Raw genomic sequence first — 24,197 nt, forward strand, 5'->3', positions numbered from 1 at the left:
AGGTACACCACAAGTTGCTAAGACAATTGCGATCTTGAGTTCGGATTTGGTAGGTTTTAATTAAAATATGTTCAACACGTTGTCGGGTCTCAGCGTGCGTGTCCGCCGCAGCCTGCAGCCTGCAGCCTGCAGCCTGCAGTCCCCGCATTTGCCGGATTCCGAAACGTCGCTTAACTCAAATCGGGCGTGTTCGTTAATCACTAATGGCCGGAGCTCATCTCCCCGCGCAATTAACGCCCGACGAGCCTCTCAGGTAGCCCCCCAGTCGTAAATCTCCCTCACCCCGCGCCAGCATCCTGCAATAAAGCAAGGCGGATCAGCTGATCCTTTCTAGGAACACAACAGCTGTTTTCTGTCAGGAAACACATGTTCACGCGTAAACAGTTCGCAGAAAGCGGATGATGTTTTACTTTAAAATAGGCACGTACCTGCTCTTGACTGTGTCGTCCTTTGAAGTAATAAAATAGCTGCGGGAGGCTATTAGTGGACGGACAATCGGCATCTGCTTGCGAGCTCTGCTGCTATTGTAGTTTCAAATTTTAATAACATGAAATCATATCTGAGTTCTTCAATTTATGCCGTCTGTATGTAAATTCGGTAATTCTGATCGGGCGCAGGTGTGTGATATGATCAGCTGTTTGCATAATATTAATCACCGCAACCGCAGCGTGGTACTGGTGGCCGCGTTTTGATGAATTTATGGAATTTGGTCATTAAAATAAATTTAATCAAAATCGAATTACCTACTTTAGGTAATTTTATACTCATTGTGACAGTTTTTTGACATGCTATCCAGGGCTATTAGGTGAAATGAAAACATACTACAGATACACATTTTTTGTCTTATAAAGCATTGTTACTAGACCTTAATCTCAGAAAATGTTTTTTTTTTATTAAATTCAATTTTTTTTAAGATAAAATTGATTGTGTCGCTTTGCTCCTTGTTTCCCACAGTCCACTTAAACTAAGGCAGTAAGGAGTCAATTTACTCGTAACTTTCCAAGTCTTAAATGACTGTTTTTTTAGACAGTTACAGAGCTAGCGATCATCAAACTAAACTACAAAGCGGGCGAAGTTCTTAAAGTTTTGTCTTTGTTTGATTCCAGGCCAGGCCTATTGTTGTTCCCTAAATGAGAAGATTTCAAAACAAAAGCGACGTATCTAATCGGGCTAATCTCGGCAACTGGGCTAAGCCGCTGATCCCGACCACCGGGTCACGCGCATGTTATCTGCCTCCAAACGTTACATTACTTATCTGGTTTAAGTAATGTTTAGATACTAAAAGCTGTTAGGATCTCATAACGCTTGCCATGTGTGGAATTTTGCTTGAATGGTTCGAGTATGGGAAAAGAAAGCTGCTTAACGTAGACCTCAATATATGTAAATATAGAAATTTTGACCTCTGGTCTGGGTCAGGTTAGTATTTAAATAACTACTTTATTAAATTTAACTAACTTTTCATTTTTTTTCTTTTTTTTCTCTTTTAGTGTGGAGTACGCCGATTAATCTTTATTGTAACCTTGTTATTTTTCAAATAAATTATTTTATCCTTATTCTTATGGTTTTCTACCTGTGGGCCTCAACCACCCATTAGTTAAGAAAAAATGGCGCTAGGGGTATTATTTTTTTCTTAAATAATATCTATTACAAGATGAAAGTGACGTAGTGTTTGATAAATTCTGTTTTTACGTACGCACGCCTTATAGTGGGTAAAAGTAGAGCACACCTTGGCAAAGTACAGCAAATTGATCCGAAACAATCAGGCATACCTGGACTACAGTAGTACATGAGCAACCCGTGCATTAAATTTTCATATGACTGAGTCTCATAGTTTCATTAATCACTGAAAAACTTTTGTTAAAAAATCAAAAAGAAAGAGAACATTTATTCGTAAGAAAAAACAAAAACACGTATCACACTAACGAAATGGTCCCAAATCGGCATAATTCCTCCCTTGCGAACGGTGATGATCTTCAAAAGTCTTGATAATTCTTTGGCTGTTACACATAATGCTCTTATCAAGATAGGTGACATCTGGTTCCTGCGCGGGCGCCGCATTTAGCCGCGCCTCCCACGCCGCAGCACCCCAAACTGCGGCAATCGAGCGAATCCACAAGCGCCCATCGCGGAGGTCTCATTAACAAGCGAAGCTAATGAGGATAGAGTAAGTCAGATCAGACACTAATTTGTTACGCAGATGGGTTGTCATGAATGACCATCTCTGCCAGTGGTAAGTGGAAGACTTATGTTTGTTTTGACGCTTACTGGTCTCGTCACATCAGAAACACAATGGATGAGTAGCACACCATTCAAGGAACTTCGGGACGTCGCACGTCGCTTTGACTGGAATTGTAGCGATGACATTAGCGACTGAAATTTTACTACACCTACATTATAATAAGTGTAGGTTCAGGATGTATTTACTCGTATAGCAACAACTTTAAAAACTAGCGATCGCCTGCCGTATATAATCCGCCCTAAATCTTGTCTTGTCGAAATTGATTAATGTGGCCAAAGCCTTGTCTCGCTCGAACGCTGATAAGCGCGAGCACAACAATGTTTCGCCGTAAGCACCACTTATTGGCTTCCCCAAGGAAGCATGACGAGGCTTCTGGCTGCCCGAGCCGCCGCGTCATGCCACGGGGTCGACGAGCGCCACACGGACGCTTATCTACGTTTTCACTGGATATTACAGTAATATAAAACAACATAATATCTAACGTATTATTACTTGAAAATACTTGACATATCTTAATTATTATTGCTTAGTAGAAACAGTAAAAACACAGAAGTTGGTCAGTTTCTTATAACAATTGAGTGCAAGCAAACATCAATAAGAATAACAATAAGTATGTAATACTCGTAGGACCTTTTTATGTGCAAAGTATAACAACAACACATCACAAGAGATAAACAATCAGACACTCGGTAGAGTTACACATTATAAGGTAACGGCGCCTATTACCGGGGGTATCGAAATCGACGGCCATCACCGCGGCAATTTAAAATACGCATTTTATAATCAAACCGATAAATTTCTTAAAAAATATATTTTACACGATAAAAACTTATTTAGTCGACTCACGGATCTTTGAGCGCTAGTGTATGTGAATGAATCAAAGATCTCTCAATTCGTGATTTTCCGAAATGGCACCGAAGGAAGAGGATTTGCCATACTAACGCGTGACACCACATACAAGCAGACTCGAATCTTATTTAGTGTTTTACAAAATAGTTATGGCAATTGAACTAATGTTGTGGTTTTTTAATGGCTATTTATAGTTTTTTGTACGAGTTCTGAATACTTTTTGTATAATTTTTGGCCCGGAAATACGATTAAAATGGAAAATAAAATACAGCGGCGATAGGCGCCATTTTTAACTGTTGATTGTAACACCGTGGTATACCACGGTAATAGTTAAAGTGGTGATTTTGGTTATTCATGCTTTATTTTTGGTATAAATTATCGTTTATATAATTTGTTACAGTTATTTCAATCTTGATCTATTCACGCTTTTAAAAAACTATTTCCGTGGTATGAAAAGTATTAACAAACTCTTAATTTTTAACAAATACTTCAATACTGAATTGGTAGTTTCTATAGAAACCGTTATTTTGGCATGTTGTTTAAATATTGCGATGAAATTTTATATTTACTTACCAGTTATGTAATTTTGGTTACATGCCAAGGATGTAATAATTATTTTTCATTTGTAATGCAAACACAACTCTATCCTATTGTTTGTATGGGTCGGAATTAGATTTTACAATACCTCAAATTAAGCCTATTAACGATGGTATGATCGCATAACCCTCGGTAATAGAATGTATGGGAATCTATTACCGACCCATTCAATTGTCTTAGGGTCGGTAATAGGGTTCTTAAAGAAGTACCTATTACCGAGTGACATTTTATTTTTCTGTTAAAATAATTCACATTTAGGGTACAGTAAGTGCAGATTTTTTTGATAAAGTTGTGACTTTTACTCAGCATGCATACATCAAACTATTACTGGTGGCAAGAGCATAAAAAAACACAGTGGGCTGGATACACTATTCGAATCATACTTTATTTTTTTATTTAGTTTCTCAAAAAAAATATTGGTGTACAATTTAATATACAGAACCAAAGCCATTACCTTTTTTTAATCCCTCGGTATTAAGTTCCAAATCATGAGTCGGGTTCCTTTTACCGATGGTAGAAAATTGCTGTTTTTTTATACCCTCGGTAATAGAAGCTCAATTCACGGTAATAGAATCACAGCCAGTCCATTACCACGGTAATAGAAGATTTGGGTATTTTGATTTCAATAATTATTTTAACAAATACTAATAACTAAAACAAGGCCAAAAAGTTACGACACTGAAAGTTCAATAAACGCTCTTCAATAAAAAAAATATTCTCGTTTGTTAAGGAGCTTTGATACCCTTAATTTTTGGGACTCATTTGAAAACTTCCTTAAGTACCACGGTAATAGGCGCCGTTACCTTAGTTTCGTGCGTAACTTAACTACTCTCGCCTTGATTTATCTGTTCAATCCGAAAATCCGTCAATAAAGTGCGTCGTAAACGTCGTAAACGAGAATCGAGTTTGTTCGGTTATATTTTTGCGTTCAGATTTTTCTCCGCCAGAACATTCTGGAAAATAGTAAACAAGTGTGTAACTTATTTAGCGGTGTTCGCGCGCAGGTGGGCTGCGAGTCACCGCGCCTATCACTCGAGTCAGGGTCAAACAATGGCCACAATCAATCCGCTCTTCTCCAGTAATTGGTTTCGGCTCCGCGCGCGGAGCAGCTCGCGAAGGCATTCACAACGAGCGCTCGCGTCAATCAAGGTTCGGCGTTAATTTGGGAGATATGAGAGCGTCCATCGATCATGTTCCTTCATCCTTCTGCCGGCCCGCGAGCCGCGAGCCAGCTCGGGCTGCGACTGACAGCAGCCTGTATTGTTGCCATTTCGTTTGCATTTCGCATTTTAGCAGCTTTTTAGCGTCTTTATATCAGCGATCTTAAAACCGCTAAATCATGAAATACCTAGGCAAATTATGAAACGGTGGCATTTCATTATATGCCTAAGAGTTGACCAGGCATATCATGATGTGCCTAATAAAAATACAGCAGATCGATGAGGGAGGACAAATATATCGGGCACATCGTTAAGAATTTGCTTTACCAGTAAAGAGGCCAGAGGCCAGCCTCTGGGAACTCCCACTGTTATTTTAGATTCAGGAAAATCGAAATAAGGAGTGTTAGGTACATACAATTGCAACCACAACACGCGAGCACAGTGTTTCATAACATTCCATACTAGCTTGTGCCCGCGGCTTCGCTCGCGCAGAATTAGAATGTAGCTTACTCGTAAAACTTTTTTTGATCCCACAAGAACCATACATTATTTCGGGGTAAAAAGTCCTATGTTAATCCAGGGTAAGTATAATATATTATCTGTATGCCAAATTTCATGCAAATTCGATCTGTAGTTTTTGCGTGCAAGAGTAACAAATATCCATTCAAACATCCATCGATGTAAACTTTCGCGTTTATAATATTAGTTTAGTATACGAGTACACATGAGTTCATGTTCTGGCAGATTTTACGACTGGAGTTATATTGTCTTCGGATCTGTAGACTTTTTACACCCAGAAAGTGTCAAGGGACTAATGTAATGATGCTAATAGGTACTATATAATAATAGAGAAGTCAATCCGATTGTTGATTCTTTAAAAACTGAAATTAAGTTTGTATGTAGAGCCAAATACCACAGCGGTCAATTTAACAACAAACCTAACATTGTGCAGGGCGGGGGCCGGGCGCGGGTCAGGCACGGGCCGGGCACGGGCCGGCGCGCCGCGAACGCTCGTTTATCAGCGTCGCGCTTTGTTATGAATCCACGACCTATCGATCACCCGCCGCCCGGGATGGCAGAACCGATGATTTTTCATTTGTAATTGAGGCCGGGACAATGTAAATATGTTTTATTCACGCCTCGCGGCGTCGGAGAATTGGTTTTTTTGACTTATCGCTGTCAATATCGACCCCTTTGCCAAATGTTCATGTTAAAGGTGCTTAGCAGATTGTGCAATTCAACTCTATCACCTTTCGGCGCTCGAATCTATTGTGGAGTGGCGTGTGTGAGCACAGTAAAGGGTGCAGCAGCCCGCGCGTGGCAGTCAGCTGGTGGTGACAATGGCATGGCAGCCCCTCGCCCCCCCCAGCCGCCAGCTGCTTAGTGTGTGATCAATTGATCATAACTCGCCTCACACCCCTCACCACCAGGCTTCTACCCACTCTTAGTAGCACATTTCTGCTTCCTAGCTTCCTAACGACGCTCATATGGGCCCTATGGATTTATCTGGATTAATTATGTAAAACGATTGACGAATGATCCAGTTGGGTTAATCCGCGTAGGGTCCGCGTGCAGCGGGGGCAATTAAATCAGGTCGTTTGCATGCCCCCCCCCCCCGCGCACGTAAAGCTCTAAAGTTATGTCTCGAATTCAAATTTGGCAATCCGGGGGATGATCGCGATGCTCGTAAAAATGATGCCAATTTACGATAAAAAGCTGATTCGTGCGTTCCGGCGCGCCCTCGGCCCTCTGATCTCGGCCCTTCGCCAACTTTCCTTCCTTTATGGAAGTGCGAATTTATTGCGTAAGTTTCTAAATTATGCATAAAGATAAGAGGTTTTAAAAAGTGCTATAAAGCATCTAGAGCGGAGTTTTATGAAAGAAGACGTCGCGAATGGTTTGTATTCAATTAGTAGGCGGAGGGCGAGGGTTACGGGGCGCGGGGTGACGGACTCCTAAATCAACAGAAAGAGCCTATATGTATATGCTTTTCATTATTTTTGAAGTATCGTCCTATCTCTCATCCCGATTAAATACGATGCGCGCGGCTCATTTAATCGTTTCTAAATAAGTCACTACATATTACCCCCCCTTATTACTTTGTGTCACTACACAAAGGAAAACGCGGAGAGTAGACAACTGGTTGGGTCGCAACGCAAACCTTAAATCCCACCTCTCGCAGGTGGCACGGCTCCCTCAAAATGTAATTTCTAGCGTCGTAACTCTCACCTGATGAAGCGTCTTCGGTTTTACGGCTTTTAAATTGAACACAAGAGATAAGAAACCTCTTGAGCACTCAAGTTAATAAAAACCTCTTCTAGTTTTAGTGGATGGGGGGAACGCCGTTGGCATTGTAATCGTCGTTTACACTAAGACGCTTCCATCATACAGCGGGCGTTGGAATAAGTCAGACCCGCACCAGCTACCGGCCGCCCATAAAAAAACTACTCCCTACGCTTTATTTATCTCCTTTACTAACGTATTATTGAAAATCCAATGGCAAGGCATCCTGGCTATTGCGGCGTGGACTGCGCTGGCTGCACAGCGGAGCTGAGACAGACCGGCGATGTATATTGCTTCGGGCTTCGTGTCGTTGCTAGGCGGGGCCGCGCGGCCTTGTGCGATGGCGATAAGGAACTCTATCGACGCTGAAACAAACAAACAACAGCACCGCTACGTGCTCTCTTTCCTTCCGCCTGTTCCATGTGGTGATTCTTCAAGTTTATGAATAGCGAGTTATATTTTGCTATCGTTTTATTCCAAATTGATACGAAACATTGGTATGGATTCCAATAATAGGAGAGATCTGACCTTGTTTGTTAGCAATATTAATTACCTACGCACTTAGTTGTAATGGTAATAAGTATACTTATTGATAATGACCTTGTGTTATGCTTGGCTTGTGTTGTGTGTGACTCGATTGAGCCATAAGTGAGGTAAGTACTGTACTGTAGTTTTATCAACGTCAAGCGGTTAAGGTTTCGATTTAAATTATTTACGAGCGATATGACGGCATGCCTAGAGATAGCAAATTTTTTATTTTCTTTTGAGGCCAAGGTTACATAGAGACACAAACATTCTTCGATCGTAAATCAACCAACCTAAACAAAGTAATGTTACTTAGCTCGTTAGTTGTGTTTCCGGCACGTTTAGTTTATATCTAAGAGCGCTTCTGCATCGTAACTAGTTTTGTTAGCGGCCGACCGAAATATTGGAGCAAAAAACCGGCGCGCGGCGCGGGGCGAGCCGCCGCATCGATCGCCGCGGAATTTATAAAAAGACGCGCCTTCGGACACGGGGCGTCTGCGCTCTTGCTTTTCCACGTGTTCGCGGGCGCGCCGCTCGCACGGGGCGCGGCGGCATGCGTGCGAGCGGGACGGCCGCGTTTGCGCGCTTGCTTCCCGCTGCGCGTGTGTGTCTGCCGCCATGCGCGCCGGCGTGTCCGGCCGCGCTCTGGCGGCGAAGCGACGTGCCGCGTTACGAATAAAATAAATAAGAGAAAGTTGCGGAGATGAACGGCGAGGGCGGGGCTGCGAGTGCTGTGACGCCGGCGCTGGTGAGCGCGGTGAAGCGGCCGGCGGGCGCGGCGGCGGGCCCCGAGGTGGGCCGGCTGGTCGACTCGAGCCAGGCCGACGACCGGCGCATGATCGCGCTGGTGCGCGCGCGCCGCCTGCTCTACGCGCGCAACAACATGCCGGTGGCCAGCTACTACTCGCAGGTCAAGAAGCTGTGGCAGGAGGTCGCCGACAACATGGGCTGGACCGGTAAGTAACGCCTTCACTACACTACGATATACTCATTAACTTATCGCGTACATATGGAAGTAATAAGTGCATGCGTGTACTTATTACATTCCTTTATGCTGTGTTATGCTTCCATGCGCGTAAATATTTTTTTTAATGTGGCGACTCTGCCGGTCGACATAGAGCTGAAAAAAATACGGACAAGGATCTAGATACTTCTAGGTCATGTCATTTGTAATCATAATAATTTATTGGTGAAACAAAACCTACCTCGATGATTTTTTTTATCGCGTAATCTTACACACTTTTCAAGGTTAGGTTTTATTTACTTTATAGTTACCGCTCTTGGAAAATTTACTTTGAGAAAAATACATTTAATACATTAATTTGTAATAGATATTTTGTATATTCGTGCAACCGTGCGACTTGTATAAATTATTACAGAGATACTTTTCGAACGCTGTTTCGTCGGGCCTGAGCGCCTACTCCGAAATTCGAAAATCGAAGTTTGTATCGTAACGTTCCTCTCACTCTCGTATTAAATGGTCTAATTGTCAGAGGGACGGAACGAAACGAACCTCCATTTTCGAATTTCGTAGTAGCCCCGCTGGTTTACGCGGCTCCTGTTGTTTGTATGCCGCCGGTCTGTGTATACTAATTGCTTTCTCATTCGCACATGCGTGCTAGCTAGCTCAGACGCGATTAGATAATTTCTTTAATGGTTTATCATCAAAGCGAAGCGAAGTACTAAATGTACTTAGTCGAGGCGACCAATGAATAAAACAGCTAGACTCGTAAGTCCAAGTGTACTTTAGAAAGAACAAATCAACAGTAATAATAACGGTCGATTCGATTGTACTATAAGGAAAACAAATTTTTCAATAAATATTTTGGCGGCACATTACTTACTAAGTGAATTTTAATTTATACACCACGTCTTGATTTTTATTAACTTCGTCAAACGACTCAGTTCATTGATAGAAACTGGTAATTATTTTTTGGCCTAATCGAAATTTATATTTTTTTAATTTTGCGCTCATTGTAAAATTAACTTAATTTGACCTGCTGAATGTTCAGTTAATGGAAATAAAAAATAACACGTTAAAAGAAAGTTAAAAGATTACTTCATGAACCCTTGCTTGGTTCTTACTTCTTAACTCAGCACATCTGTTGCAAATGCTATGGATAGGATAGAATAAATTCTATGGTTATAACCATTTTCTGCGCTACTCCAAGAAGAGAGCCAAGCCTGTGCGTCATGTGTTGTGTTTTCATTAAGAAATACACCCTTCTCCGCTTCCAATTAAAACGGGTCCGTATCGGCTCGTATTCAAAGTCCAAATGTACCTAATGTTTTTCAGAACGATCGTTTGTCATACCTAACTCTTTTTTTTCTAAATCCAATAATTGTTCAGAATTGTTATAAAACAAAACTAACCTAACCTATAGTTTCTATAGGATGACCATTTAAAAAATTCAGAAAAATGTAAGGTTTCAGTGGGAAAAAATTATGACAAACGATGATTCGGACAAAAATTACGGTATGACTAGCGAAGAGTATGCGAACTTTGGCGCTCCCGGCTGTCCTACATGTGTGATTGCAGAATAGCAATGTAAAAGATAGTTCATTGATTGATACGGACCTCCGCAAAGTGTAGAGCTACAAAGCAAGTAGAGTTACTGACTTATCAAAACATAACAATATATTTTCACCTCAGCACCTCAAACAGGCAGGTTTTGCTATGAGAAATCAGTGAGCAAAATCGCATTTTGCTCACTCCGTGAGACAAAGTAACTTTTAATTATTTTTTTTAAATGCTGGGTACAGTGTTGGGTCTACTCACTAAATTCCTAATATTTGAACTTTACTTTGATCTGTCATTTCACTTCAACACGAAAAAGCGAGAGATAGGATCAAATGTGTTGATTACAATCTTATATTAAATTTTTCTATAAATACCTAACTGAAAACTTCATAAACCCCTACAATTTTTTTAAAGTTGGTTTAATGCGATTGTATACAAATGTTTTTTTTTTTATTCTATTGGATGGCGAACGAGCAAGTGGGTCACCTGATGGTAAGAGATCACCACCGCCCATAGACACTTGCAACACCAGGGGGATTGCAGATGCGTTGCCAACCTAGAGGCCTAAGATGGGATACCTCAAGTGCCAGTAATTTCACCGGCTGTCTTACTCTCCACGCCGAAACACAACAGTGCAAGCACTGCTGCTTCACGCAGGATTAACGAGCAAGATGGTGGTAGCAATCCGGGCGGACCTTGCACAAGGTCCTACCACCAAAAGTTGTTAAATTTACTTTGCTTAGACCTGAAAAAAATATTTTCACCTCAGCACCTCAAACAGGCAGGTTTTGCTATGAGAAATCAGTGAGCAAAATCGCATTTTGCTCACTCCGTGAGACAAAGTAACTTTTTAATTATTTTTTTAAATGCTGAGTACAGTGTTGGGTCTACTCACTGAATTCCAAATATTTGAACTTTACTTTGATCTGTCATTTCACTTCAACTCGAAAAAAGCAAGAGATAGGATCAAATTTGTCGATTACAAACTTAAATTAAATTTTTGGTATTAAAAATATATCGAAATATTTCCAAATGTAAATTTTCCCGATCTTTTAATAAAGTATGCAACCTCGTTGCACGAAAGCCGCTTCTCTTGTTTTTTTTTTATAAAAGAATTCCGTATACGGCCTCTACAGTATAATTATTATGTGTTAAATTGAATGATTTTTTAACAAATCTATTTATGTTTATGTAATAGAAATCTTAATAAAAATCATGGTTTAATTGTTCAACCTTTTCAATTACCCCGAGATGAGGCTTTTTGCAGTATTAAAAAATAAGTGTGACATTAGTACAAGAAGTTAAGATTGCATGTTATGAGTATGCGATTTGTATTGTAGCTACTGGACTCTTTTTATGGTTTTAAATGTAATTATTATATTTGATAATAATCGGATTCTATTTAAAAAAAATGTGTTTGTTTTGTAAAAAGGTAGGTATATGTGTTTTCATTCTTATGTTACATTAAAATTATGTTCTCGCTGCTGAGGTAAAAATTGTATGTGTCACATCGAGACCAAAGTTTTTTCATCTCGTGTATTCAATCCTTGCGATCTAGGATTCTAACCAGAAATCACTCGATAACGCTTCGTGATTCAATTATAGAATCCTTACGCTACTCGGATTCCAAAATCAACACTCGCAACAAAAAACAACTTTGCTCTCTTGTTGCACAAATAACTATTGTTTGTAGCATAGTAGATAAAAGAAACGAGCATCCGGGTCATCTAATGGAAAGCAATTTCCGCCGCTCATGGACACTCACAGCTCTGTGGGAGTCAGTGCTTTCATTTTTTAGGGTTCCGTAACCAAAGGGTAAAAACGGGATCCTATTACTAAGTCTTCCTTGTCCATCCGTACGTCTGTCTGTCTGTCTGCCACCAGGCTTAGCTGTATCTCATGAAACGTGATAGCTATAGACAGTTGAAATTTTCCCAGATGATGTATTTCTGTTACCGCGCGCTATAACAAAAAAAGGTACTAGTATCAGAAAAAAATAACATTTGAGGGCGGCTCCCATACAATAAACTATTTGCTATACTTAATGTCTAAAGTTTGCATAGGTAATGGTACGGAACCCTTAGTGGGCAACAGTCCTACTCGCCCTTGGCCGGTTTGTTTTCCACTTCACCACACCACACTATACAATAAAGTAACTATACGATAAAATTAAGTCACATAAATCGGTGAAAACAAGCGGATGGAAGGCTGGGTAGCATTTGGTTAATTCATATTAAATATAATGACCCGGAAAACTCACGTCTTAAATTGAGTTTAAACCTACGAACCTACGTGTGAACGTACCTTTACATAGCGATGTTGTTAGTGTTGTGTGCTACCCTACATTTGACAGTTGTAATGATGATGAAAACGCGGGTAGTTGTGTGCCGGTGTCAGTTTCGTCGGGTATAGTCGCGCGAGCAGAGCGGCGGCGTGTTGCAGCAGCCGCTGAGTCGCGTTGCTCCGAAGACGAAGGGCTACGTATTAGCCCGAAACATGTCGAGCTAAACTCGATTTAAGACGCGAGTTATCCGGGTCATTATATTTAATATGAGTGAGTCTCACGGTAGTTTCATGTTCAAAATTTGGTTAATTCCTTTTTTGTTGTGTTTGTACTATTTGTCACGAGAAGGTTTGTATGAAAATTAGAAAATTTTAATGCAAGAGTAAAGTCTGAAACTTCCATAGGGTAGAATTCTATATATATATTCCAATATAGAAGAATATATATAGGGGATATTTACTTAGTCCCATGTCCGTCAGTAATAAGTAGACCATTTTTGAAGAGTTCTAAGACTGTCTCCAATCGTCGGTGGTACTGCAACACCGCGTAACTAGCATTTTTCATGAGGTATAATTTTCACTGTCAGAACAGTACACTGTCAGTACTGTTAGTGCAGTGAAAAAATTATACCATTATGCAGTATCACCGACGCAATGCTCCAAGCTGCCGGCTGGCCGGGCGGCGCGGGTTCGATGCCCGGCGCGATCTAACTGTACTAGCGTCACAGATTAAAGGTACCTATCGGGCAAGCTGTCGACTTCAACATATTAATACTAAATCACATTAGGGATGGACACTTATTTATTTATTAATTGTGTATCATATTTATACATAGCAGTTGTTACAATTCGGTATAGTCACATGTGACGCACAGCAACATGAGAGATTACCAACCCCTACAATGATAGCTATGTTGTCGATAAGATAAAACCTAGGTTTGTTTTATAAAATAATGATTAAATAGAAACATAAGTTTTGTATGAATCATTCACACATATTTAGAAAAGAAGGTTTAAAAAATAGTTTTTTAAATTTGTATAATTTATAATTTTGACATTTAACAATGGCTGCAACGCTAAATATTTTTTTTCGATTTGGAGAAAAAGTTAATTACAGTTAGTTTCTTTCAATGTACTGAGTCTTCTGTCGAAGTATGTATGTATTGTTACCTATACAAGTACATATGTACCTATAGTAAGTATATACTATGCTATTAACTCTATGTATTGTACAAAATAAAGAAACAAATATAATTGACAAACATTGAGATATGTACAACGGCGGACTTATCCGTTTAAGGGAGTGAAGTTAACGGAGATCAAGAAAAACACAGTAGGTCCCTAGTCGTGCCTAAGTCCCGGGTGATACTAATTTTGACCCCCCTCTCCTTGGCAGTGGCCGACGTGCGTCGCAAGTGGTCCCACATCCGCAACTCGTACTCGCGCCACCTCCGCAACGAGGTGAGCGGCGCCGTGACGGGCCGCGGCCGCCAGGTCTCGCGCTGGTACCTCGCCGACGAGCTCAACTTCCTCCGCGACCACATGGCCACTGACGTGTGAGTACCTACGCCTAGCTGATGGATGCCAACCAAATAGCTGATGGACACTCCAGCGTGCATGGAGCGCTGCGCTGCGGCGCTAACTACCTACTGCTGGAACAGCTGGAAGCGATCCAATGCACGCCAGTGACACAGTGCTGTATAACAATAATAAGTTTTTGGTAAAAAAACAATTTTAATACTACCTTTTTTGCTGACTGTACTTTTTGTTAAATGTACTCGTATTGTCACGCAAACTACATTTGCATACCAAATTTCAAGTCGATGCCATTAACCGTTGAAGAGTTCCGTCCCTTGGAGACGATCCTGGCCTGACTACCAAGATGTCACTACCAGATTATTGTATTGTCATGCAATTTACGTAAGTATACCAAATTTCAAGTCAATCCAACTATTGAAAGTTGGTCGAATTTAACTTGCAAGATTTGATTACAGACAGACAGACAACGGGACGGGACAGGTAAATACTTAAAAGCTTGTAAAATAAAAGCTTGTAACGAGTCTTTTCTGATTAGTGGAATATTGAGATCCAAAGCAGTTCTAGTATTTAAAGTTGACCTGTGAAAGGGTCATTTCATTTCTTTACACTTTTGACGACTGGTTTGTCACCATTGCTCAAGAGATATATACGAACTGTGCAGCGTTTTCAGGTGTAGGTACAACCTGCATTAACCTGCCACAGCGTCCAAAAATGTCTGACATGCCCTACCGGACCTAAACCCGGAATATAGTCGTTTCAGATAAGTATTTATGCACATTTTGTTGTGTCAGATATTGGTGCTGGTGCGTACACCCTTCCTGGAAAGTCGTACTCTTGCTGCAAGGATGCTAATGAGTCTGTTGTTGCAGGCGGCCGTCCCCCTTCCAGAGCTACTCGCAGCCGTACATAGACGCGGAGGGGGGCGGCTCGGAGGCCGTGGACATGAAGCCGTTCATGAGCAGTCCGTGGCTGGCGCTGGGCCAGCAGCTCGAGGTCAAGCCCGAGCCGCCGCCGCACAACGACGACAGCTCGCACTCCGCGCTCTCCGGCTTCGGCCCCGACGACAACTGCTCCTACTTCCAGTTCTTCAAGGGGATCTACAACGACTACCAGGAACTGCCGCCCAAGAAGCAGAGGCTCTTCAAGCGGCAGTGCTTAAACCTGTTGCACGATCTGCTGGACGAGGACGACATGCCGATGGTGATCCCGGAATGCATCCAGAGCTACCCGGCCGACGACCCGGTCAACCTGTCCGGCGCCGGCAGCGACGACGACCGCAAACCGGTCTTGCCGATCTTTAGCGGCATCTCCATACTGCCCAACAATTAGATGTGGCTGTGATACTTTTATTACTTTTAAGTAGTTGAATGGTGAGGTGTTATTCTAGCTAGATCGAACAGGTCCATCGACAAGATCTGGAAGCGTCCGACCCGGATCCTAATATACAATAGACCAGAATTAGGCGAACTAGATTGACAGCTGAAAATATTACCAGACAAAGCTAAAAAATAATAGGAGTACGTCGATACAAATATCGTCACTACTTTGAAAAAATCTCGTATCTAAAATCAATATGTCAACAAAATTGAACCTTGACATAATGTTCATAAGGTCCACTCAGAAAAATTATCTATTTTGAGGTACGAGTTTTTTTTAAAGTAGTGACGATATGTCGATATAACCTTGTGTAGACGCGGAATGAAAATCTTTGTCACTTTTGGACTTTATTTTCATAACTTTAAGCCTAAAAGCGACAAAAAGGATACCAAAACATTAAAAAATAAATCAATAATGTAAATAGTTCCAAGCAAACTGATAGCAGTTAAGTCGAATAACATCAATAAAATAAAATGGCGGATGGCGTCCTTACCGATGTTCAACATTTTTTTTCCAAATCTTTAAAATAAAAGATTTATTTTATTATAATTCCGTATTAAGTTTGTTTTCATATCGATATTACAGCACTGGTGACATTGTGGCAACATTTGTGTGTAATAACTGTCAAGTTGGTTCGCCTAATTCTGGACTCGAGTATAGATGCTTTCTTCCTAAACCTCCGTTGAATCAGCAGGTTAGGTTATCGAGGCGACGAATGTTAATGTATGTAAAATGTAAAACTAGAAAATAAATAAATAGAAATAAGATTTATTCACCAACTCGCACCGATTCATCATAATTAATTAAGTAAGTAATCCAAATAACCTTTTAATTTGTTTACGGGCTGCGCGGGCCCGTATAATTTGATTTGAAAATTGGTGTTCAAATAAAGCATCTAATTACGAAATGAACGTAATAAAAACAGGTTGATTCCTCTCGTAATTTTGTTTTCTTTTCGCCTGTTTCCCTCCGTTATTTAATTTCCGAGTCATTTGCAAATGTAAATTGCGGGGCTCGGATGTATTTTTAAGCGTCTATTTTAGGAGCCGAGAGCACATGAGCCTGAGGGAGTCGCGAGGGCTGGCCGGCGCACCCCTTGAGCTGCGGATCCATGATTGAATGGCTTTCGTCACCGGTACTCGTTGCATCACGACAAGTTATTAATGTTGCATTCTTGCCTACATGCTATTATTGCTGTTGTCAAGAGTTTCCGTTTCTACCTAAAGGTGGCCTAATAAAGTTTTTTTCTGAAAACTATGTTAAATCATTACAATGGCGTTACCCAAAGGTGCTAAAAGAGCAGCTATTGTCAATATTGACTGGGTAAATTAATATTTTTAGGGTTCAGTACCTACCTACCTCATGGAAAACACGGTACCCTTACGAGTATAAGACCACTTTGCTATGCGTTTGTACGTCTGCCTGTCAAGATCCTTTTTAGGGTTCCGGAGCCAAAATGGCAAAAACGGAACCCTTATAGTTTCGCCATGTCTGTCTGTCTGTCTGTCTGTCCGTCCGCGGCTTTGCTCAGGGACTATCAATGCTAGAAAGCTATAATTTTGCACGGATATATAAATAAACTATGCCGACAAAACGGTACAATTAGAAATTAAAAAAAAATTTTTATTGTACCTCCCATAGACGTAAAGTGGGGGTGATTTTTTTTTCTCATCCAACCCTATAGTGTGGGGTATCGTTGGATAGGTCTTTAAAATTAGGGTTTGCTAAGACGATTTTTCGATTCAGTGATCTGTTTGCGATCACTTTAAAGTGAAAATTTTCATAAAAATCGAGCGTCCCCCCCTTAAAATCTAAAGCGGTGGGTGGAAAAATTTGAAAAAATTCAGGATGGTAGTAAGTATATCAAAATTTCAAGGAAAACTATAACGGCTAAGTTTGCTTGAGAATTATTAGTAGTTTATGAGTAAATAGCAGCCTAAGGTATAAAATATACCTAAACTTGGAAGATTCCTTATAAAATACGAAATCCTTAGATAAATATTACTTAATTTTTTCGTAATGGCTACGGAACCCTATTTTGGGCGTGTCCGACACGCTCTTGGCCGGTTTTTATTTCAGGAACGCGTGGAGATATCAAACTGAAATTAATATCAAATATGTACTTCTTGATGATGATGATGACGATAATGACGTACTTACCTACAAATCAATACATAGGTAGGTACAATACTACTTTATTTATCATTTATTTATTATATACGTCCTACTGTTGGACAAAGGCCTCTTCTCATGATGAGAGAGCTTGGGCCGTATTTCACGTGGGTCCAGTGCGAATGGGCAACTTCACGCAGTCCATTGAATTGTTGCACAGGTTTGTGCGAGTTTCATCACGATGTTTTCCTTCTCCGTATAGCTCGTGGTACAAATGTAATTTCATAGGCCCATTACTGCTATTCCGCCACGGCCACAATATTATACGCTGTACGCCTCTCTGCTAATGCTTCTGCAGGGTAACTACGAAACTCGAAACTCGAAGTTCGTGTCGTGCGGTCCCTCTCGCTCTCGTATTAAATAGTATAAGTGTCAGAGGGACCGCACGACACGAATTTCGAGTTTCGAGTTTCGTAGTAGCCCTGCTGACGACATTACATTGACCTTCTCTTTGGCTTGATCCATGCGCAAGTTAGATTATATCAAACAAAAATACCGTCAACAATTTAATTTGCCATCCGACTATTTTCACCTATCCAATCCACTCAACAATGAATCCCAAGTGGCAGGTGCCACTATTTACCCCGCATTTAACTCGCGTCGCATATTCGTTCGTGACTCGGGTTGTGACCTCTTTCTTACGCACGCACACAGGCACTGGCTACATACACGGACACAACTGGTCGGCAACCGGTCGGCGACTCCCCGCCAGTCTCCCGCGACCCGCGACCCGCCGCGGACGCGACGCGCGTCACGTCACCCAACATGGCGGAGCAGATATTCAACCTGAAGCTCGTGGCGGAGATCGGCAAGCACCCGTGTCTGTACAACTATAACCTGCCGCAGTACTCACGCAAGGACATCACCGAGAAGGCGTGGCACGACATTGGGAAAGCCGTTAATTTGTCAGGTAAATTAAAAGTCGCTTGCACGTGACGTGTGAGTACCGTCCGTGTCGTTACATCGAGGGGCCGCGCGGCTGTGAATTCGTAACTGAACGGTCATAAACGGCAACGGATAGCAACTGTACTCCCACAACACAACACCTTATTCACGCATGTCAGGTGTTTAATTAAGAGCGCGCAAACATTTCGTCCCAACTCGTCACTCGCGCGATCTCCTGCCCGCGCGGCGTGAGCAATAAAAGGTACACAGTAAGTGAACAATTGTTTCGACTGTTGCTATTTCATTTCCTCGCCATCGAAGTGAAAAGCAGAATGTAAAACTCGAGGATTAAACCCATTTTCTATCCACCATATTTAAACTGGCTATTTGATCGCCTCGGGTAAAATAGCTCGTTTTATGCTCTTGTTGCACAATCTACTATAGGTGCCTACCTAGTAGTAGAAATTAGTGAAAACTACTTACTTTACTGTACTTACTATAAGCGTACGTTAACTATTAACTATACTTAAAAAATGTTGAAAATCAATAATATAATTTCATGCTAGGCGGGACCTACTCGTAGAAGCTTGGTGGGCCATTTACATCATAGCACAGGCCACAAGATAAGTCAAATCTGGTTACAAAATACGATAGCTTCTCGCCACAGATGCTCGCCCAACGCAACGTATTGTTCAGACTCAAGTTTATTTTAGGTTTTTTAAAACTACTGGCTGGCTGTTCACAATCAGTAATTTAAATAATCTTGATACTCATGCATTATTGGGATAAATCTCTCATGCACGCGGACCTATTGTCCTGCATTGGATTACGACAAGCTCATTTGATTGATGGCTCGTTTGACATTATCGTGTCTAGTGGGTTTGGGTCCTTCACGTTTACGGGATGCGTGTGCAGTTAATGGAGGGGTCCCTTAAATACCGGTGAGGGTTGATGTTTACATCAACGAGGGTTAAACTTGTGATCCTGTCTGCAGAATGACGATGAGGCTAAGGTCGATCATTCTCATTTTACTGTGCAGCCGTATAATTACAGTTTCACCTTTTTTTTTTCATGCAAAAGCGACACCGCACTATGACTGAGTGTACATCTAGAAAAAGGATGGCTGCCATTAGCGTTGATTAATCTAAGAAAAAGATAACAAAAAAATATTAAGATCCGTAGTTAATTCATTTTTTTTTTATGGTTTCCTTGTGCTGAGCTGAGATATTGTTCTTCGCCAAATTTCATGATTCTAGGTCAAAGAGAAGTACTCTACAGGTTCTGATTTACCTGCTCGGTATTCGGCATAATATCATTAAGTTTGCGACATACACATAAGTTTGATTTTCTTTCGTGTTCGAAGGACAGCAGGCTTGTATTTCACGTAACTTCAACTTGATATCTCCGCACGATCCTAAAAAAGGGTCTTGACAGCCGACGGACAGCGAGTTGGTCATAGGGTTTCGCTTTTTGCCTTTTCAGGTACAAATCCCTAAAGAGAACAGTGCTGCCTACACAGGAGTTATAAATAATTTATGTGAGGTTTAAAAATATCCAGACGCAGGTTGAGCGCATCTATTTTCGTTGAAGTTGACGTAAAGCCTTCCAGCTCACAATAAAATGAACAATCTTGCGACAGTCACTTTAAGCTTTGTTGAATAAACCTTTACGTAAAAACTGTGCTATTTTTTAAAATCTAACTTCCAATCTTGCAATGTCATTTTTAGAACAGAGAGTGGGTGTGTTTTAATGAAACAGTGGGGAAAAACCTCTAAACATTAAAAAGTAAAGATAGAGATATGTATCAAGTCAGTGATGAGAGAGAGAGAGAGAGAGAGAGAGAGAGAGAGAGAGAGAGAGAGAGAGAGATTTATTCACACATATTCGATACACAGAAAAACACGTAATGATGAAATAATTAAAAAAAACATCGAATAGTATAAACTCAGCCAGCATAATGTTGCGGCAAGCCACAACGCTGTTTTTCAGTGGGACCCATATGATGAGCTACTCGTATCACCGCTGCGGGTTTTCATATTTTTGTACACCTGGATAGCAGAAATTGAACACCTGTGTGCCAGTAACATAATCCCTGGCTTACCCTCCACTTGTTTAGATAAATGCTTCATTGATTCTCGAATCATTTCTGATATAACGTTTCAGGGAACGAATGCAAGGAGCGTTGGAAGAATCTCCGAGCGGTGTTCGTCCGGCACCTCAAGCCCGGCTCCGGCAACAAGACCAACAAGCCGTACTACCTGGCGGAGTCTATGCAGTTCGCACTGCCCTTCATCAAGACGCTGCACAAGGGCGCGAGCGCAGCGCAACGCGCGGCCAAGGCCCAGCTCGATACAGACAGCGACCACGACGACGGCTTGCTCACGCCCACACTGGTCACCACGGAGCGACCGTCGCCCAGCACGTCGCCCTCCTCCCAACCCGCGTTCCCCTCCCCTCAACCATGCAACTACTGGAGGAATACGAGCAGACGCGCAGAGGAAGAACAGGACGCTCTAGCAGACGACAGAACCAACGGGGACGCGAAGGATCCGCGCGAGGACGCCAACAGAATGTTCCTGCTGAGTTTGCTCCCTGATATGAACCAGATGACCCCGAGCCAGGTCAGAAGATTTAAAAGGAAAGCATTGGAGTCTATAGACGATATACTAGAAGGTGTTGTTATTAAACAAGAACCAGAATAAAGCTTGGGTTAGATTTTAAGATTAGGTAATAACTAGGATTAGTTAGGTAGGTAATAAATAGTAAGAAGCTATTATGTACTAACATTAATTTGTAAATACGTATTGTAACTACTTACAAACAAATTATAATGGACACAGTGTTTCAAACATTCCCTATTCAGTCGCAATCCAACCCACATACAAAAGATAGAGGGCGAGATGGTACTGTACGTTTGCGGTACAATTGAGAGTAATGCGGGTGTCTAATCCATAGCTGTGTAAATCACTTGCCATCCATGATGGCATCCAAAGTCACAAACTCATTTTATGGGAGTAGAAGAGCTCAGGTTTAAACCCTCTAGCCCCCCTGCATACGGTCGTGAATTTAACGTCTATCGTAAGTAAAATGGTACTTAACTTTAGAATAAGATGGAACTATTGAGTGGCGCGGGACGGATGAGAGGACGTCCCCTCGAGCCGTGATCCCTCTTCAGCGGTCCTCTTCCCGCGGGACGCCTCTGTCAATACTGTAAATGAAATACACACATGGGGTCTATTCACAAGTTACCAACACTACCTTTTGTAAAATACAGATCACTCTGGCCCTCAAGACGCGCAAGTGCCTCTTTCGTCACATTTTTAACGCGTACCGTCCACTCCGCTGCTCAAAAATCACTGACGCACTGTAAACGCACTGCTTGCGTCACCTGTGCATAACTTTATGGAAGCGTTCTATTCTAATCGAGTACAAAACGCATTGATTTACAGTTTGTTAGCGTGTTTCTGCAGCGGTGTGGACGGTAGGCGTTAAAAATGTTACGCATGAGACCGTCTTTTCCTTTATCGATGCGTCAACGTATGTTGAGTAGGTCGACCCGGTGTTTTGTGATAGAACCACAAAGCGTGCCTTTAGATGTTATGTGAGTATACATATCAATTGTATTTGAGACTGTAATTACTATTATGCCGCTTGGCATTTGGCCGGAGACAGCGACTCCCGCGCAGTTGAACAGCTGACAGTGAGTGGCGGCGGTTGTTTAGTCTGAGCGTCGATAGAGAAATTGTGATCGTTCGATTCGAAAACATGTTGACGAGAATCATGAACTGATTTTAGAAGAACTGAAGGTCTTGTAACAATCACAGCATAGTTTATATTCGACAAGGTCAAAGTTGGATAAACATTGAGCTCTTGTTTAAGTATATCTTCAGCTTTCAGACCACTACTTAGTATCAAAGGCGTATTATAAAGTTAATGATTATATCATGGACAGGGATATTTGGAAATAATTCCGATCCGCATTAGCGATCCCTTCAAATAGCGAACCTACTGTGTTAAAAATAAAGTTGTGTTAAATACTTGTGATGTTTAAATATCATTTAATAATATTGTAAATCTGTTTTAAAAAAAATATATATATATACCTCGTTGAGTTTCTTGCCGGATTCTTCTCAGCAGAGGTTTTTCCGAACCGGTGGTAGATTTTTTTTTTTGACATTCATAAGTGCTTGTTATAGCCTAAATTGAATAAAGATATTTTGACTTTGACTTTGACTTTGACTTTGACTACTCGTACGCCAGATAAGTTTCCATTTACACGATTTTTGTTTCCAAATATTATACATTTCAAAAATTGAAAAGGTTGTTGTAGTTACTATCAAAAAAAATTTTTTACAGTCGCAAGAAATTTAAAGGTTTCATACCTTATTTTCTACAATGATACCTCATTCATTTTCCAAGATTAGGGGTATTGACAGACAGATAGACGGACTATGAAGTGAGACTAATTTTGAGATACACAGGTATGAACCCTAAAAATACTTTCATAATTAGTAACGTCCGATTACTATTATAAATCATATTTTATTTTATTTTAGTTATGTTAGCTACAGAGGCGTGGCAAGAGTTGGCATTTTACTTATGTTAGCTACAGTGGCGTGGCACTAGTGGGCATTTTTGTTAAATAAGAGAGAGTAGGGATGTCATCCGGTGCAACACCTCTCAGTCAGTGATTGAAGCTTTGCCATACTTGTATTCAGAGACGTCACGTAAAACAATATAGGTATATACATACTCGCGAATTATCAATGGTACCTAATCTGGTGGAAATCGAGTTGTTACGGCTTCACGCCACTGGGAGCTATCGACCTACATTAGAATAAGGACGTTTCTGTTTTAATTCAAATAATGCAATAGGTATTTAAGAGATTAAAGTGAGATCTGCTTTAATTCTATGAAACTTAACTATTATAAGTTAGGAGATAATAAATAAGTACATAAGAAAATGAAGTGTTATTGTTTTATTCTTTTGCTAACAAAAACAATGCACATTGCCGAGCAACATGGATAACTCAGAAACTAAACTGCTTAGACCTAAACACAGAAAACCACCTTGACCTCAGTCCAATTTCAAATAAAAGGCCCAGTAACGGGAAAGGGATCGTGGAGGGATCAAATAGACACTTTTGATCTATCCTCCTTTAATCCCAACTCTACGAGCAATCTATACCAATATTATAACGTATACCTACTTCAGCAAAACTACGTAAAGCTGGTAAAGCCACCAAACTAAGCCAACGCACGAACTAACGACGCCGCTTGAGATGTGACCTGCGTAAGTGTGTCAATATGCAAGGGATAAGGGAGTACCAGGCTCCTTTGGTCGCGAATAAATAGCGAGGTGACGTCATCAGTCCTGTCCAAAGAGGTCCGGGCCCGCTGGGAGCGACCCGCAGCCGGGAACTGGCCTGAATTATACCCAACTACTTTTAGATACAGTCCCGATTCCTTCGGGTGTTGGGCACAAGCAATAGCGCGCGTGGGTTCGATCAAATAGAGGCGATTCCGATAGCCTTCTAAACGAGGAGAGTGATTTTGCATGAGACGTGTGCGATGGAGCGCGAGGGTCCTTGGAGGGTCCATTCAGCGCAGCCTCCGCGTTGCATTCGTATTTGGATGGAGTTCGCGCTCTGGGTTGTGGCGGGCGGTATTCACTAGCGACTGGAGCTTTATTGAGATGTTTCCATCGTGTTTATTCAAATAAATGTTGATTGGCAACTTAAGTAACATTGTATCTTCTGTTTTCTAT

The 24,197-nt window shown here is 41.2% G+C and overlaps 2 protein-coding genes across 2 annotated transcripts; both read left to right on the plus strand.

Annotated features, from left to right (window-relative positions):
- The first annotated feature begins 7,807 nt into the window (after positions 1-7,807).
- LOC141440938 (uncharacterized) lies at positions 7,808-16,315 on the plus strand. The gene is made up of 3 exons (XM_074105531.1): positions 7,808-8,609; positions 13,854-14,013; positions 14,866-16,315. The coding sequence occupies exons 1-3, from the start codon at positions 8,357-8,359 to the stop codon at positions 15,323-15,325; spliced, it is 873 nt and encodes a 290-aa protein (XP_073961632.1). The 5' UTR covers positions 7,808-8,356; the 3' UTR covers positions 15,326-16,315.
- Positions 16,316-17,962: 1,647 nt separating this feature from the next.
- On the plus strand, positions 17,963-22,669 carry LOC141440647 (uncharacterized). The gene is made up of 2 exons (XM_074105170.1): positions 17,963-18,455; positions 20,594-22,669. Exons 1-2 carry the CDS (start codon positions 18,311-18,313, stop codon positions 21,130-21,132), a joined length of 684 nt encoding a protein of 227 aa, XP_073961271.1. The 5' UTR covers positions 17,963-18,310; the 3' UTR covers positions 21,133-22,669.
- Positions 22,670-24,197: the final 1,528 nt, after the last annotated feature.

The sequence above is a fragment of the Choristoneura fumiferana genome, chromosome 23 (assembly GCF_025370935.1).
Source record: "Choristoneura fumiferana chromosome 23, NRCan_CFum_1, whole genome shotgun sequence".
Classification (NCBI taxonomy): Eukaryota; Metazoa; Arthropoda; class Insecta; order Lepidoptera; family Tortricidae; genus Choristoneura; species Choristoneura fumiferana.

What these genes read in the sequence shown, in the direction of transcription:
- LOC141440938 (XM_074105531.1), top strand. Translation starts at nt 8,357, where the DNA reads ATGAACGGCGAGGGCGGGGCTGCGAGTGCTGTGACGCCGGCGCTGGTG. An exon ending in CGACAACATGGGCTGGACCG is followed by an intron (nt 8,610 to 13,853) that starts GTAAGTAACGCC and finishes TCTCCTTGGCAG; the next exon opens with TGGCCGACGTGCGTCGCAAG. An exon ending in GACCACATGGCCACTGACGT is followed by an intron (nt 14,014 to 14,865) that starts GTGAGTACCTAC and finishes CTGTTGTTGCAG; the next exon opens with GCGGCCGTCCCCCTTCCAGA.
- LOC141440647 (XM_074105170.1), top strand. Translation starts at nt 18,311, where the DNA reads ATGGCGGAGCAGATATTCAACCTGAAGCTCGTGGCGGAGATCGGCAAG. An exon ending in GAAAGCCGTTAATTTGTCAG is followed by an intron (nt 18,456 to 20,593) that starts GTAAATTAAAAG and finishes ATAACGTTTCAG; the next exon opens with GGAACGAATGCAAGGAGCGT.